The sequence below is a fragment of the Archocentrus centrarchus genome, chromosome 24 (assembly GCF_007364275.1).
Source record: "Archocentrus centrarchus isolate MPI-CPG fArcCen1 chromosome 24, fArcCen1, whole genome shotgun sequence".
In the NCBI taxonomy this organism is placed as follows: Eukaryota; Metazoa; Chordata; class Actinopteri; order Cichliformes; family Cichlidae; genus Archocentrus; species Archocentrus centrarchus.
In genome coordinates, this window is record NC_044369.1 from 27,846,101 (window position 1) to 27,863,478 (window position 17,378).

Sequence of the window (17,378 nt, forward strand, 5' to 3'; positions counted from 1 at the left end):
CTTTAAGTCGTAAGAACTTAAATTACGGTCATTCAGTCTGTTTTCTTTGGCTGGATGAAGCTTTATTTTCCAGCGCTGGATATTGTTGTGAGAGTTACTTTCTTTTTCTAGGTACTCTGCTGAACCCGCAACAAAACACAGAGTCTGAGGTCATCTCTTCATCTACCGTGAGCACATCTTTGAAGTTAAATCTGGATAGAAAACATAACTGAGTGAAGAACAGTAGAAATGCTCATCTGATCTCATGAAGCCATCTTTGAGATCATTTCTTGCTGTGGGCGGCTCCAAGCTCCTTTTCAGAGTTCATGAGAGCTCTGTGGGACCCCAGTTCCACTTTGGCCCTTAAACAATGGCTCCTTTGCTGCACATCACTGTCCATCCAGGGACCCCCTCCCAGTCTGACCGTCTGTCTCATTCCCTCGCTCGCTCTGGCTCTCCGTGCCTCTCTGCTTGCTTCCTTATCGGGTGAGGTAATGTGGGGAACTTCATGAGGTCCTTATCTCGGCCGGCCGGTCATCCTGATCCTCCCCTAGCTGCGTGGGTGCCAAGAGTTGCAGGCAGGCAGTCAGGCCTGGGGGAGTATTGCTATGGGAGGGTGTCCTGAGCCAGGGCACTGGGGGGCCTTGGGAACCTCAAAGCTGTGCTAACAGCTGGACTGGGGTGGGAAAAAGAGTCCTGGGGCAGTGCGACATTGAATGTAACCAAGGAGGGAGAAATGCATTTTGGATTGTTTGCAAACATTTGCAGTCTTTAAGCACTTTTGACTTGAAAAGTCATAAATCTGATTTTGTGGCAAACTAATGTTTTACATTACACCAGCAAGGGCTCAGGATAGCAAGCTAGCCAGAGCTGTCAGATCTAAATCTTGGGTAACCCCAGCAGTGAGGCTCAGCTCCCTGTTCCACATATGAAAGAAAGAGCCTGAAGTGCAACTACTATTACAATAACTGCCTCAGAGGCAACTTACTCTACGTGGCATGCAGCAAAGGTCAGCCGAGCGGGTAAGCAAGAATGGAAGCAATGGAATCATCATCTTGATTATTTAAGCCTAAGCTTCTTAACAGCAGAACAAACACAGCCACATAATTCACTTATTAAATCTCACAAAACACAAAGGTCTGTTTAGGAAAGGCCATTACATAAGAATGATTTAACCTGCTCAGACCCTGTCCAGAGTTTACATTATAAACTACATGAACGGAAATTTATGGGAATTTAGAAACTGGAATATTGCTTGTGCTGAAACTCACTCAAGTTGGTGAAAAAGAAAAAAAAAAAAAACACACTAACTGGTTAATGTGAAACCTCCCTCCAAGTCACAACTGTTAGAATAAGAAGAAATATACCACACGTATGCACTCGTGCACACAGGAACACTGTTTTAATGTATTTGGCAGCGCAGGAAGATTTTGCAGAGAGGTCAGAGTGACATGTCAAGAAAAGAAATTCCACTAGACCCAAAGACAGTTTAACTTGGGTTATAATCATAATAAACAACAATGAACGTCAGGTTGAGGCAAAAAGCACTGATCTGGATAGAAAATTGAGACCATTGTTAGACGATGGAAAGCTTCCACTACAGACTGTAGTACATAAACTGTACTGAAAGACAAAAAAAAAAAAAAAAAAAACAGCTGAAAAGGTTCAGGAGACCTTTGGGGAGCGGGACCGCTCACATTTGGTCCCATGATGAAGTTATCTTTACCAAAGTGCTCCGAACAGCCTTTCCATCTTCTAACACTTCAGTCATGAATTTATAAGCAAATTATTGAGAGTACACAAATTGCCGTTAACTAGGTTAGAAATAGCTGCTTGAATACAAAACAACAACAACAACAACAATATATAACAGAAACATACAGTGAATTTAAGTTGTGAGGCTTATTTTTTTAAAACTTGATTCTTGATGTTGTGCTGATGTTTAGCAGTCGATGGACAGACAAGAAACAAGAACAGAGGCACACGACACGCAGCAAATGGTAGCTGTAACCTACAGGAGGGAAAGCCTTTAGTGTGGGAGAGCTCATTTACAGAACACTTCTACCACCAACCTTCACGTCTGAGCAGCCTTTTACTGCATCAAGTAATAGTTGCTGTCCATAGAGCCTTAACCAGCAAACTAGCAGATGGGTTGCCAGATTGGGTCTGTGGCTTTGTGAAATTAAACTTGGATTTCTTAAATTTCTACATAGATGAAATGTGCAGAAACACATGCATCCATCTCAAAAACGAGGCTTCAGCAGTGGAGCTATGTGCAAGGCTCAAACTGCAAACTAAAATGCGAAAACTTAAAAGGAAGTGTCAGTTTTATTGGGTCTAAAATGGAGCAAACTGTCAGTCTGGTGATCTTTGAATGGTAACATCAGGGGTGAAAGTAAGCCGGTACGGTCCAGTACTGCGTACTACTAAAAGATTCTGCGTTGGTACGCAGTACCGGCAAGAGTTCATGCGGCTGTGGCAAGAATTTAAAACTGCTTTCACCCCTGAGTAACATGCACAAAATTACAGAACGCAGTTCTGAGTTTTATGTCTCTGGTGACTTTCAGAGACAACAGCAGATTCTGAAAACTCAAAACACTGTTTCACCCTTCTTTATGAAACCAAACGCCATCATTCAAATAAATTAAATGTAAATAGATTCAGTATTATACTGTATTCAGTTTATTCGAGATCAGGGAACACTGACTGGGATTTAACCCTTTCTTCACACTCTTACTTTACTGTCAGGCCCCTAATGATGAATTTCAACTTACCAAAGTAATAAATATTTTTTTAAAAATTAACTTTGGGCTGAGGCTTACACCAACACCAAGAAAGTGTAAACTGTGGCAAGTAGCAAATCAAAAGCTAAATGACACAAAACGATCCACACTGCAGACCCTTGGCACATAAACCAAAGGCAGCGTCTGCACAGTGTGGAGAGCAAACTGTGTGGAATGTTTAAACAGATCTGACTTCAAAAAGGTTTTCAACTTCCAAAAGTCAGTTTTGAATGACTCTGCAAAATAATTAAAACATAATCTGAAGCTTTAAGGTAATCAAGTGTTATCACTGTTGTGGCTTAAGTGCAGAGGGTTCATGCTATCAGACAGAGGAATGCCTGGCACCGTGTTTGTGCTGTCAACACAATACCACCGAGTGACCCCTGACCTCCCATCTGCAGCTGCTTAGTAAACTGTTCTCAGAACCACGAGGCTGAGAGATGCTGTAAGGAAGTTAGAAACTAGTGAACTGACCACAGGACTGAAGGTGCTGGTACTCGCAGAAAGATTTATTTTTTTCTCTCAATAAACTGTAGTTAAAAGATGGATGTAGCCACCGCGACATCAGCCACTGTGGTGTAAAGTCCTGTTTTGAAACCTCGACTTCAACCTAGTGGCTGTCGCCATCTTGATGTTTTGAAACCAGACGTCGTGGGAGAGAGAAAACCTGATGGAGAAACCGAGGCTCTGCACCATCATATGGGAGCAACTTTGTCAATACTGAATGAAAATGACCCTACAGCATACCCTGCTTTGCCATCTACTTTTCCTTTAAGTTGGTCAACAATTTGCAAAGATGATACCATGTTGTATTTAACAAGACATGAAACTAGCAGTTGACACCAAAAGCCCATCAGTGAAGTGTTTACTGAGGGCACAGATCAAGCGAGAAGCTGGATCATTTTTTCCCCACAGACTTAAACACAACCAGGATTCTCACTGCAACCAGGGTTGCCACCCCCTGCTGGCCTTTAGTGAGAATGCAGGTTCAAGCATTCCACCTTGGCTTTACTTTTCAGACCCAGCAGCTACGCCCATCTTTTACATACATTTCATAAAAATAAAACTGCATTCATTTTTTTAAACGCATTACTAGAATGACATTTTAAAAGTGTATTGAATATAAGCTTAAGTATGAATAAATGAAGTATGAAACAGTAGATTGAAAACAACCTCAGATTTTTATATTTCATAGTAACCCAACTTCTCAAACTTTCAATTACAGCCATTTCTTTTTGTTTCTCTTCTTGACTAAGACTGCATATGACTTTATCATAGTGTCAGAGAGCTATACTATCTTACAGAATCCACTTCAAATCAGAAATACAATCCTTCATCTAAAAATCACAGAGTCTATGCTCACTTACTGCTCAGGTCTTAGTTCCTGTTGATGTCTAGCTATACTTCTGAATTTGTTCTAGTTTGTTCACCTTGCCAGTCCACCCTCTACTCTTTCATCTTCTCCACAATTTTTGTGAACTTCTGGATGTCTTCTGCCATCAACTGAGGCTCTTCCATAGCAGCAAAATGACCACCGCGGCCCATGGGAGTAAAGGACACAAGTTTACGGTATTTCTGCTTGACCCATAGCTTTGGTGTGTGCATCAGCTCGTTGGGGAAGCAGGCGAATCCCGTGGGAACATAGACTGGTATCCTGGGAGGAGAGGGTAACAGCCATTCTGAATACTGCAAGATGAGGTCTTTAGATTACTCCTAACCTGCAGGCTAACCCACAGGGCACAGAGCTGTGAAAACTCTTAAAAATTCAGCAAATTTCAACCCATCAGATGTTGCAGACATGCTTTATGGGGTCTGGTATTCCAATCTAATCCAACTTTATTTATAGAGCGCTTTAAAAGACAACAAAGTTGAACAAAGCACTTTCCAGATAAAAGACAGCAATACATTGGATTGGATTGGTATTCATAACAGCTATGAAAAAAAATAAATAAATAACAATGGCCGTTTGCTATCGCTCACCTCGCATGTGGAGCATCAAGACCTTTGCCAAAGTTTTCCTTGTAAAACCTCATGGAGGAGATAATGCAGCCAGACGTCCAATAGATCATCACATTTGTCAGCAGGTCATCCAGAGAGAACTTCCTGCAACACACGAGCCCGCTGATATCACACTTCTGACAAAAGAAAGACTAAGGAAACAACTCTGTTTCAGGATATAGAACACTGCTAAATACATATGCTACTACCAAAATTCACAACTTCCTGTAATCTTCCAGAATCATAAGTCTAATATTAATAGGCCATATTTTAATGCTCTCTTGTATTCACCGTGTGAGTCCTCCATCCTCCAGGTTCCTGAAGTCGTGGTTTGTCCATGTGGAGAACTTCTCCAGAATGTAGGCAGCTAGACCCACCGGAGAGTCATTCAGCCCTCGACCTCAAGAGACAGAAAGTCGAGAACAATTCAGTGTACAGAAAATATTTTTAGGAGTCTCGAGCATTTTTATCTTTTCTACAAAAAATTTGAAGAGCGATTAAACTAAATTCCCTAGTCAGACTTAAACCAGGTTATGCAGCTTGAAACCATCTTCTCTGCTCTTACCCACGGTGTCGGGCTTGGTGGCCTGGATGTGCATGTAGCCAGTTTCTTTGATGGATTCTACCACCAGCTTCTCCATGCAAGGAAACAGTCGCTGAATATCAAAGTCAGTGAAGTCAAACAGCTTAGGGAAGTGGCGGCCAAGCATGATGGACAAAGCCATGGAGAGCCCGGGCTTGGAGGGCGGGGCAAAGTTCACATGCAAGCCTTTGACAGTTCTGGGGTGTTAAAAAAAATAAAAAATTACAACAAAAGTACATCACTGTTTAAAAAAAAACAATGTACAGAAATAGGTAAATGTTTGTATACTTCACAGAGGTCGACTGTTAGAACAAGCAGTTGTATACTACAGAAAAACAATGATATGCTCTGAGTTTATTAATTTATAAGCAGTAATTTTCAGGTACTGAGGCAGTTCCTGTGTCACATACTTGGGTTCCAGCTGAGCCATGTTGGTGGTGACCAGCCAACCCCAGTCTCCTCCATGAGCGTAGAACTGCTGGAAACCCAGACGCTTCATCAGCTTGTGGAAGACTCGAGCCGCGCAGACTGAATCGAAACCTGTTCACACGAGGATGGAGTTAGAAACTTTGTCTCACAAACAGCGACATCTGCAAAGAGCTTCCTAGTAGATAATCATTCACCCTTACTTTGAAACTTCCGCCCCTGCTAACGCCCCCACCCCTTCATTGATATCAATCAGCTGCTTCTCCTCAGACGATCTCATCCCTACAGTTAGCCCTACTGCAGCTTCACCATCTTAACCTGCAGCCTTGCTCTGGTGCTCAACTGTGAGCTAGAGGGCCACTCCAACCTGAACCTGCAGCAGGTGGAGAAGTGGTTCACATGGTGCTTTTTCCACAGCCCTGTACATGTTTGTGCACATATCAAGTGCTGTGCAATAAAAGCTGAAATATTTTGTTGTCTCATATTCATCATTTCCACAGCAAAGATATAGAGACTGTTCCAATACTATGGAGGGGAGTGTTTATCAGCACCAAGCCTCATGCTGTTTTAACCCATTTTTTTTTGCTTATTTGACAAAAATATGGAATTACATTTTTTAATCCATTCTTTTTGATTATTTAATGTCCTTCATATACTTTGTAACTGCTTAGGATTTACTCATTAGATATTCCAGGTGAAACCACCCTGCACCCAACATTTCACCTACATCAGATATCATTACTGTGGACTTTTGACCCTTGTGATATTGTGAAAAGTCTAATAGTGATAACGGGATAAATGTCCCACAGCTAGCAAAGAAACCCCCAAGCTCACCTTTCTTATGTGGCGCTTCAGAGAAACCATACCCTGGTATGGAGGGACACACCACCTCAAACACCAGGTCGCCTGGGCCCGACGGCTCTGTGAGCAGAGGGATCAATCCATAGAACTCATAGAAGGAGCCGGGCCAGCCGTGAACCATTATCAGTGGAACAGCACTCGTCCCTTCTGGAACCTTTTTGGGTTTCACATGCAGGTAATGGATATCAATGCCTGGACGGAAGTTTAACAAACAGGTTAGAGAGAACAAACAAGATTCCCCTTCATGAACGTGCCAGCGGAGCAATCCCACCTTCAATGTTGGTTTTGAAGTGAGGGTACTGGTTGAGCTTGTCAACCTGTTTCCTCCAGTCAAACTCATTTCTCCAGTAAGAGACCACCTTCTGCAGGTAATGCGAGTTGAAGCCATAATTAAACTGGCTGTCCTCCAGTGAGGGAAAAGGACGCGTCTGGTCGATCCTTCTGTAGAGGTCCTGACAGGAAATGAGAGAAGACATGTATATGATATGATATGATATGATATGATATGCAAGTGTATGTGTGAGATAAAATTTCTCAAGGGCCAAATCAGCATCTATCCTGTGTGACAAACTAAGAGAGAGACTAACCTCCAGCTCTTTATCGCTGGTGGTTACTTTGAAGGGCCGGATGGTGTCGTCCTCCCCAGCATCATGCGGTGCTCCAGAACCCCACCAGCCATCCTGTGTCATCAGAACCTGACTCCTGCTCCTCTGAACCAGGAAGTAGATCAGTCCACCAATCACCAGGGCAACCAGCACCTCTGTGAACATGATCAGAGGCGTCTGCAAGAATGAATGGAGAAAGATGGGACAGAGGACAGGATGAAATGACATGAACACCAAGCACAGGCATCATTTAAACTACACAGAGGCCAATTTTACTATCAGTCACTTACACACTGTGCTGTGGCTTTCTTCTCAAATTTTGAAAGTTCAGTCACTGCTGAATCAGTCTGAATCCTGAGCGTTTGGCTCAAAAGGATTACCTGCACCAACCCTGCACCTTCCCCTCCAATTACGAGGGTTAAGCAAAATGTCAAAGAAGTAACTTAAAGGGCCAAATTGTATGTTATTTTTGACATCAATTCACGGACCGGAAGTGGGCGTGGCCGGATGTGGCCCGCGGGCCGCAAGTTTGGACTGCTCTAACAGTAACGCAGTACTGTGCAAAGGTCTTCAGCCACTCCTCAAGTCTTCATATTTTGCTAGGAAAACGGTTGCAGTGATTTATTAAAATGAATATTAAATAAATAAATGGAAATACAGTAAATAAGGCAAAAGCAGAGTTTGTACAATTCTAACAAGCTTGAAAGTCAAGATCCAGACAGGTCATGTTTGCAAATGAGAACTGGTCCTCAAACATTTTAGCTGGTAAAATAAAAGGTTTAAAAATATTTGGTTATGACCACCTTTATTCTTCAACAGAGTCTGAACTCTCTGATTCAGCTGTCTGTCATTTCTTTAAGTTGTCTCAGGAATAGTCCTCCAGGCTTCTTGAGAGACATTCAAAGTTCTTTTTTTTGTTCTGCTCTGTCCAGATGATCTCACACTGCTTCAATAATGTTGAGTTCTGTCCATGACTGACAGTGTTTCATTGTCTGTTTGTTCTGTCCAGGTATGATTTGACTGCATTGACTGGATTTGGGATCATAGGCATGCTGAAAAATGAAGCTGCCAATCAGATACTTTCCAGATGTTATTGCATGGTGGATCAAAGTCTGTCAGAAGGTCCACTTAAATGCATTTTTTTAGTGTTTTATTTTATGCTTTTACTTATAATAAAGCTACTATTGGTACTTTTAGTTGAGTTGAGGTTGAGGACCTGAATAAAAACATCCACCAGTCTGACAGACTGTCACTTATTTCGAGTCATTTTCACAGCCACGAGTTTAGAAAAAAAAACAAAAAACATGGAGCGCACAAACAAAGGTGTCACTGTTGTTTTGTTTGGTTGTGTTTGGGGCCAGCTAACAGGATTAGAGAACAGGGCAGAGATCCTGAGAGCTGCATGACAAAGCTGTTCACATTCAGGAGGGCTGCACACACAGACACACTCACACTGCATTTATCTGTGCCTACCATGCAGGCAACAGGGCATTTCAGAGCCAGCTAACACAGGTCAAACTGCCAACCACCGGTGGAAAAGTCTGGACTGACACCACGTTTGCTTATGACGACCTGTCGGCCATCAGCTCCTCTCAAATCAAATAAAGTGGGTCTGTTTTCTAGCGTAAACTCAGGGTGCCCAAAAAGTCATGACCTGCCAAATGTCTAATATCTTTGCTTATATTGGTAAATACACTGCAGTCACCAGGATTTATGAAGGGTTTATATATAAAATAAAGAAATCACCTGTTCTGCAAGTATCTTTATGACGATAATCAATCTGGTCCTTTTTGGCCACTTCCAATATTTTGATAGAACTGTGATCTTATATTTGCTGCTATTTGTGCTGCCCGCTTGGCCCGGTCAGTCTTTAAAAAGACATTTTTAATGTCAATGACACTTTTTATTCGGATAAACAAAGAATTAAAGTCGCTTTGCCAAAAACTGACTGCAGCTTCTACCCTGTGACAGGAATGTTGTTTCTGTCTCACAATGACATCACTGTGAGACATGTTTGACACATGTTTCGCAGATTATAGGCCAGCGAGTCGTTTACAACTGTTTAAATACAGCCAATTATTATTTTTTTTTTTTTGGCAAATACCGGAAACCACTTTTTGGAAGACAATCATGTTTTTTGGCACAACACCTCCGTACATACGTATATTTAAAGACAGGTAGCTGCTGCTCTGAGTCTGCGCAAAGACGCTACCGTCTGCTCACGGAAAAATAAATACTATTATAAACATATAGAAATGTTTCCGTTTCACTCATATTTTACTCACAAATATTACAATAACGCTGTTGGTCACTGACGAAAGTTACTGACGACGACGGAGTGGGAACTTTAAGCGCAAACGCAGCTTTGACAGCGTTTTCGGACGCTGGTCGCTGCTGCTTCTGATAAAGTCACAACAGTTCAACAGTCGGGGAAATTTAAAGGCACTCACATTAGACAGTTCCGGTCCAAAGCTCTGCACACCGAGGCCCTGAAAGCGTGTCCTTCCCGGTCCTGACTCACTGAGCTCCAGCAGAGCTGCAGCCAACGGTGTGTCCAAGTTCACCGTCTGCAACACAGCGAGCACGGAGGGGCAACAGGCGAGAGCAAACCTTTGTCCTGGAAACTTAAAGCCTGTGGAAATATCAGAGAAGGATCATGGGGGGTGTAGTATTTTATGAAAAAAGATATTTAAAGCTGTATAGACCCTTTTACCGCCTCCGTCACCACTGCTTACAAACTGTAAAAGGGTCTGTTAGGCTGGAAAAGCAGGAAATGAAATGGAGACCAGGAATTTTATAGTTAAAAATAATTTCAGTTTACTCAAAATAAAAATGAAATCTAACTAAAAGGATAATCTGTGCATTAAAAACTGAGATAAAAAAAAAAAAGTACATTTCAGTTCAGTTTTAATTCAGCTCACAGCAATAGTTGTCTCAGATCAGGACTGAGGAGCCTTCCAGTGCCTCAATACAAGCAATGGACCCCCCCCCCCCCCCCCCCCCCAAACCAGCCTGATGGACGGGCCTGGGGGGTCCAGGCCTGCCCAAAAAAAGTCACTGTGCCCCCTCAGCTGAATTCTGCTGATACATTTCAATTACAGGTGCATCAAAGCCAGAACAAACAGACTCAAGAACAGTTTCTTCGCCAGAGCAATCACCACCCTGAACTCACACACTCACCCACTGTAACTGTGCAACACCCACATCTCTGTGCAATATTAGATTATTCATACTGAACAATATCTAACATTCCTATATGGTGTAATATCCAGTATTCATTCACTAGTGCAATATTCATTCACCAAGTGCAATATTCATCATCTTCATTATTATATGTATACACATATTTACTTTTCTTACAATGCACAGATGCACCAATGTATGTATATATTTTTATACATTCTATTTTTTTGTATATTTTACACATTGTTTATTTTCTGTATATCTCTTGATTATATTGATTATACTAGATTATAATATTTTTATTTTTATTTTCGAGAGTTTGATTTTCTGTTACATGGCACTGAACAGGAGTGGCCCTCCAATCTCATTGTACATCCTGTATAATGACAATAAAGGCATTCTATTCTATTCTATTCTATTCTACATTAGTTGCACTGCAAAGGACTGGCAGTTAACAGTGGATCTGGGCACATTATTGTGACTGTCATTCCCTCAGAGGCTTCAAATCAGCTTGCCCTGATAAAACTGACTGTGCACTGGGAAGATCACACAGAGGAAGACGTAATCTGTCATTTCTGCATGATAAATAAATGCAGAAGAATAAATAAGAAATGTAGCAATTGAAAAGCTTTGTTTCTGAAAGGCCAAGACAAGACTCTGCTCTTAAACCAGCTGAGAAGCCATACATGTGCATTTGTGACTTCATCATGGAGCTCAAACTTGTGCAACAACAAATCATTGTGTGTCAAACTGACCCAACATTCCTGTCGAGGATGATCCCCAGTGAGAGCTGGATCTACTGCTGTGATCCAGAGACCAACAGCCAGTGATATTCCTTAAGTGTTTGAATCAGAAATTTCAAAAAAGTTATTGAGACTTCCTCCAGCAGCCGTTCAGCCAAACCACAGCTTCTTTTTGAGGCCGCCTCACAATTCCCTGTAGCAGCTCTTCAGAATTCCAGTGTTGCACAGTTATGAGGAGTTTGAAGAAGCCATCGATTATGGCATCCAGAACTCTCCTGGATTTGGACTTCCCTAACTTCCAAATCTTTTTGATCATAAGCCAAGTTTAACCTCAGCATTTGTGGTTTCAATCAAAAATTTACATTTTCTGTTTATTTTTTAACCCCTTGCATGTTATTACAGTTCATCCTGCATTTTGTGATGAAACATTTAAAAAAAAAAAAAGCTCTCTAAACATCTCAGTAAATTAGAATATCAGGATTTGTCATTTCAAAAACACAAATCATAACTTGCAAAATTTTAAAAGGCTTGAAATATTTTACTGTGTAGTGTATCTCGAGAAATGGCTTTTTTAAAATGCAGAGAAACAACAAACAATACAGAAAAAAATCTGCACTTTTATTTTTTTTTATTTTAATAAAAGTTTTGTGAACCCATCTTGGTGAAACAAATCTGCAGCTCCATATGGATCGAGCTGTTTGATGTTACATTATTAAAAGGAGAAAGTTCTTTATACAGTAGAACACGTGGTCTTCTGCTTTATTCAGGTAGAAAACGTACCCAGTGACAGTTTACAGGAAACAAAAAAAAATTCTGTAAGAAAATTTGTACCTAAAGGTTGTTCAAAGTTGCTTTTTGAGAATTTGTGTCAGAGCTAACAGTATCCACATCTAACAGATAATCTCTGTTAGCCATATGTTTGAGTGATATTTCATTTTTGACTGCAGTGGGCCAGCTTTCCATCATTAAACGGACCTGAAGATCGCCACACAGACTGCGCTGAGCTGGCAGAATGTCATCAAACTGGTGCAGGACTTCCTGAGACACTTTGACTCCACACTCTCTTCCACCAGACCTTAGGTCAGTCAGAAATAGGAACAAAGTCAATCACTTCACCGGGAACCATCCTTTAAGACTGCAACAAAGTTTTTTAAACTTGTCATTTAAAAGCATCTAGATGTGATTAAAAAAAAAAAAAGTATGATTGTTTAAGTTTGAAATCGGGCCACTTTGCTAATAGAAGGTATGTGCGTGATGTCATCAAACAGAGCTAATGGCAGTTATGCAGCACTGAGAGGCAAAAAACAAGAAGCAGGTTTAGTTTCTATGCAGCAAAACAAAAACACACTAATCACTTGCAACAGTGCATGGACCACCTGCTGTGATCAACCTTAACACCATTCTGTTTAACGAACTCTAGTGATGAGGTCAGCAGAAAGGAGTACACAAAACAAGGTGTGGTCCTCAATCTTTTTTATAAACAAACACAAGGCGGAATAACAGCAACATGGCCAGATTTCAGGAGGCACTATGACCTAAAACATATGGACTAAATACATTACCTGTGAGGAAGGTGATACACGGCTTCTGGTTTACCAGAGTGGCGCACAGGTCAGAGGGTGTGATTGTTCCAGAGGTGTTTGTGCTCATCAAGCTCTCTTTGCATAACACTCATAAACACACAGTGGAGAAGGGATTTATGCTCATGACTGCCGCTGAAAAGATGCCTCTCTCTCTCAGGTCACTGAAGAGTTCAATCCAGAACTGAGCCCTAATGACAGAATTACAACACACACAAAATGTAACTAAGGCAAGTGTTCAATGTAACCGTTATGTCTTATAAAAAAAAAAGAAAAAAAGACTGAATTCATGTGAAGAATCCTGAACTCTAAACTCTTCAGTCATACAATTTAAAAAAAAAAAGGCAGATTATGTTGTTCTGAAATGTAACACCAGTGCACTGTAAAATGCAACAATTAAGCAATTTGTAATAAAATTATGAATCCATGTGTGATTTCTGCATTTACTGACTGAGCTTAAGAAAAGTTGTAGCATACAAGCTCGCACATATAAAAATAATAGTTTGTTTCTACATGAATACTGAGGCTGGGATCACCTGACAGTTCCAATCCACACAGAACTCAAAGGTAATTGATACCCTCAATATTTTGTACCACAGTTTTTTTTGGTTTTTTAAAATTATCTGAGATGAATCACTCTCATTTAAAATTTGAACCACTCTTCTTAAATTTGCTGCTTGAGGGCTCAGATCTGAAGAGGCCCTTCTCCTAACTGTTGCTTTTTAGATCTCTACAGGCGTCAGCTGGGTCCCACAATATGGACAATCCATTGCCTGGTGCAGAAACACAAAGTAAATGCCTGTAATATCAAAATGCCATATTAAAATCTACACACATATTTAGGTACACTGAAAAGCAATACTGAGAGCAGTAATCCACATTGTGATTACTTCACGTTTGATTTCGTTTTCAGGTTAATAAACTTGTGATATTGTGACAAACATTAATACCTTTCACTCACAGTACTTGTTCTTCAGTTAAAATAAAATCTGAAGCTTCGTTATTACATAGCTAACACTACTCTGCTTTTTAACAAACTCTGTAATTAGCTATGTATGCATATTTCATATATCTACAGTATTATGTGGATCACGCAGTTAACACACACATTACCTTCTATCCTTTTGTCCCTCACAACACTGATGAATCCTCCGTCCTTAGCATGTTTTAGTTTGTCCGCAGCTGGTCCGTCACGTTATTGTCTCCCCAAAAACACTTCTGCTGTGTTTTTGTGAGCATTTGCACTGTTGCCAACTTCTGTGTAAGAAGATTCACTGTCGGCCTTCTCTGAAAGTTGCTAGAAGTCGCTAAAGAGGCCGAAGCGAGGTCCTGGGGGGGCGAGGTTAGGGTTTCTCTCAGTGCGGAAGCGAGGTCCTGGGGGGGTCCTGTCGGTGCCGAAGCGAGATCCGGGCAATGCCGAGGCTGTATGTCCACAAAACTACTGGCTTTCTGGGATATCACTAAAAAAAAGTCTCCAAAAAAACAAAAAATTAAAGAAAAGTCACTAAACTTGCCCGTTTTGGGGGGGCGGGGGTCCTGAAAAGTCCATTTCCATTTTTATTCCAACTCCCGTTTTGTTTTTTCAACTTCCCTTTTTGTTTGTGCGCTTTTGCACCGTTTTTCTATTTGCTGGTGTTTTCTTAAGTTTTCCTGCATTTGTCCTCTTGGGGCCACTGTAATAAAGTCCAGATTCACGCAGTCTTCTCTGAACAGTTGATGTTGAGATGTGTGTCCTACTTGAACTCTGTGAAGCGTTTATGTGGGCTCTTATCTGGGGTGCTGTTAACTTGCGGTTAGTGAGGCAGCTAACTCTGATGAACTGATCCTGTGCAACAGAGGTAACTCTCGGTCTTCCTTTCCTGGGGCGGTCCTGATGAGAGCCAGTTTCATCACAACGTTTGATGGTCTTTGCGACTGCGCTTGGGGACACTTTCAAAGTTCTTGAAATCTGTCGGATTGACTGACCTTCATTTCTTAAAGTGATGATGGACTGTCGTTTTTCTTTACTTAGCTGAGTAGTTTTTGCCATAATATGGATTAGAATATTACTCAAACGGGGCTATTCACTGTATACCAACTTTACCTCTTCACAACATAACTGATGGTCTCAAACACATTAAGAGGGCAAGAAATTCAAGAAATTAACTCTTGAAAAGGCACAGCTGTTAACTGAAAGTCACTCCAGGTGGCTGCCTCATAAAGCTGACTGAGAAGATGTGCAAAGCTGTCATCTAAGCAAGAGGTGCCTACTTTGAAGAATCTACAATATAAAACATATTCTGGTTTAACACTTTTTTGTTCACTAAATAAATGTCATATGTATTTCTTCATAGATTGGATGGCTTTAGTATTGCTCTACAATGCAGAACATTTTTAAATAATAATAAAAATAAAAAACACTAAATTAGAAGGTGTGTCCAAACATTTGGCTGGTACTGTATCTACCTAACCCCAATCAATCCAGTCTTTTTTGGCCACTTCAAATATCTTGATAGAACTGAGATGTTATATTTGATGCAATTTCTGCTGCCCTCTTGGCAAAATCTGACTGCAGCTTCTACCTTGTGACAGGAATGTTGTTTCTAGCTCACAATGAGTTGATATCATTCACGAGAGTCATGTTTGACAGATTATAGGAGTCGTTTACAGCTGTTTAAATCCAGCCTTCTTTTTTTTTGGCAGACGGCAGCACCTCCGTTCACACGTACACTGCAGCAAGAACGGCAGCTGCTGTTCTGAGTCTGCGCAAAGACGCTACCGTCTGCTCAAGCTACAAACACAACTGATAGAAATGGTTCAGTTTCACTCATATTTTACTCATAACTATAATAACGCTATTAATCGACGGAGTGGGAACTTTCAGGCGCACTAATATGTCAAAGTTAAGCGCATCCAGCTGTTTACTGAAGCTAGGCCGGGTAAACGCAGCTTTCAAAGCGGTTTCGGATACTGGTCGCTTCTTCTTATGAAGTCAGGGAAATTTATCCCCACTCACGTTAGACAGTCCCGGTCCAAAGCTCTGCACACCGAGGCCCTGAAAGCGTGTCCTTCCCGGTCCTGACTCACTGAGCTCCAGCAGAGCTGCAGCCACCGGTCTGTATAACGGTCTGCAACACAGCGAGCACCGAGAGGGAACAGGCGAGAGCAAACCTTTGTCCGGGAAACATAAAGCCTGTGGGAATATCAGAAAAGGGTCATGGGAGTTGTAGTATTTTATGGAAAAGATATTTAAAGCGGTATAGACCCTTTTACCGCCACTGTTTACAAACTGTAAAAGGATCTATTAGGCTGGAAAAGCAGGAAATGAAACGGAGACCAGGAATTTTATAGTCAAAAATCATTTCAGCTTACACAACAACAGAAATCAAACAATCAAAACTTGACATTTAAAACTGAGATTTTAAAACATGTACATTTCAGTTCAGTTTTAATTCAGTTCACAGCAACAGTTATCTCGGATCAGGACTGAGGAGCCTTCCAGTACCTCAGTACAAGCAATGGACACCCCCCCGCAGGTCAGCCTGATGGACGGGCCTGGGGGGTCCAGGCCTGCCCAATAAAGTCACTGTGCCCACTCAGCTGAATTCTGCTGATACATTTCAATTAAAAGTTACATTAATTCATACAATCTGATAATGAAAAATGTAAACACCCAAATCACACATAAGTTACTGCGGCGCGAGCTCAGATTCATTATTGGTCCACAGCGATTTGGTGCTTCTGCAGCAACCCCAGCAGGACTGAGGACGACACTGAGCGAATGGGCCTGTGCTCCAGCACATCAAATTCCTGATCCAACCTGTATGTGACATCTTACTCAGCCACGAAAACCTCCAGATGTGGAGCATGGCTGAAACACCTTTCTGTCCACTCTGCTCTGGGTGAGGGACACTGTCCAAAGGCCCTTGGAGAGGCTCACTACCAAGTGTTGCCATGACCAGGCGCTAAAGGCAGTTTCTGAGAGTTTCTCCACTGTCCTCTCAGAAAGCACATAACATTTGTCAAAGCAGGAGACAGACTGAGACTGCGACCTCGAGCTACTGCAGGGTTCTTTTCCACTGAACTGGCAGAGAACAGTGGATCCGGGCACATCATTGTGACCAGACATTGTCATTCCCTCAGAGGCTTTAAAACAGCTCGCCCTGATAGAACTGACTGTGCCCTGGGAAGATCACATAGAGGAGACCTTTGAGAGGAAGCTGTAATCTGTCTTTTCTGCATGATAAATAAATAAGAAATGGAGTAATTGAATAGCTCGAGAACATACAAAAAGCTCAGAAAAGCTCGAAAACTACCTGACTGAAATTTGGATGATAAGGCGCTCATTCTGTTCTCCCTGTACAGTACTGCTCTTTACATTTTGTAACACAGTAATTTAACACATCGGCGTTGCATTGCTGAAGTAACCATACAAACGTTACTGAGAAAATAATGATGTTATTACTTGCTTTACATAATCTCTCCAATAGTATATGCACTCAGGACAGATAGAAAAAAATCAGCAAATGTGCCTTTTCTTGCACACTTGCTCTAAAATGAGCTGACTTTGGTTGATGTGGAGGGATGACACCAATTGTAGAGCGGTCTACAAATTTTAAGAAGTGGAGACATGAAAATTACTAATTTTTTAATTGCAC

At 41.4% G+C, this 17,378-nt stretch overlaps 1 protein-coding gene across 2 annotated transcripts; it reads right to left on the reverse strand.

Moving 5' to 3' along the window:
• Positions 1–1,366: 1,366 nt before the first annotated feature.
• On the reverse strand, positions 1,367–15,838 carry ephx1 (epoxide hydrolase 1, microsomal (xenobiotic)). 2 transcript variants are annotated; one of them, XM_030721134.1, is made up of 9 exons: positions 15,737–15,838; positions 7,218–7,412; positions 6,902–7,082; positions 6,604–6,822; positions 5,754–5,883; positions 5,326–5,540; positions 5,052–5,160; positions 4,743–4,865; positions 1,367–4,416 (listed from the first exon to the last, which is right to left on the reverse strand). In XM_030721134.1, exons 2-9 carry the CDS (start codon positions 7,398–7,400, stop codon positions 4,209–4,211), a joined length of 1,368 nt encoding a protein of 455 aa, XP_030576994.1. In that variant the 5' UTR covers positions 7,401–7,412; positions 15,737–15,838; the 3' UTR covers positions 1,367–4,208. The 2 variants fall into 2 exon arrangements, with proteins under 2 accessions (XP_030576994.1, XP_030576993.1); XM_030721133.1 differs by lacking the exon at positions 15,737–15,838 and adding an exon at positions 9,686–9,877.
• Between the last annotated feature and the right edge of the window lie 1,540 nt (positions 15,839–17,378).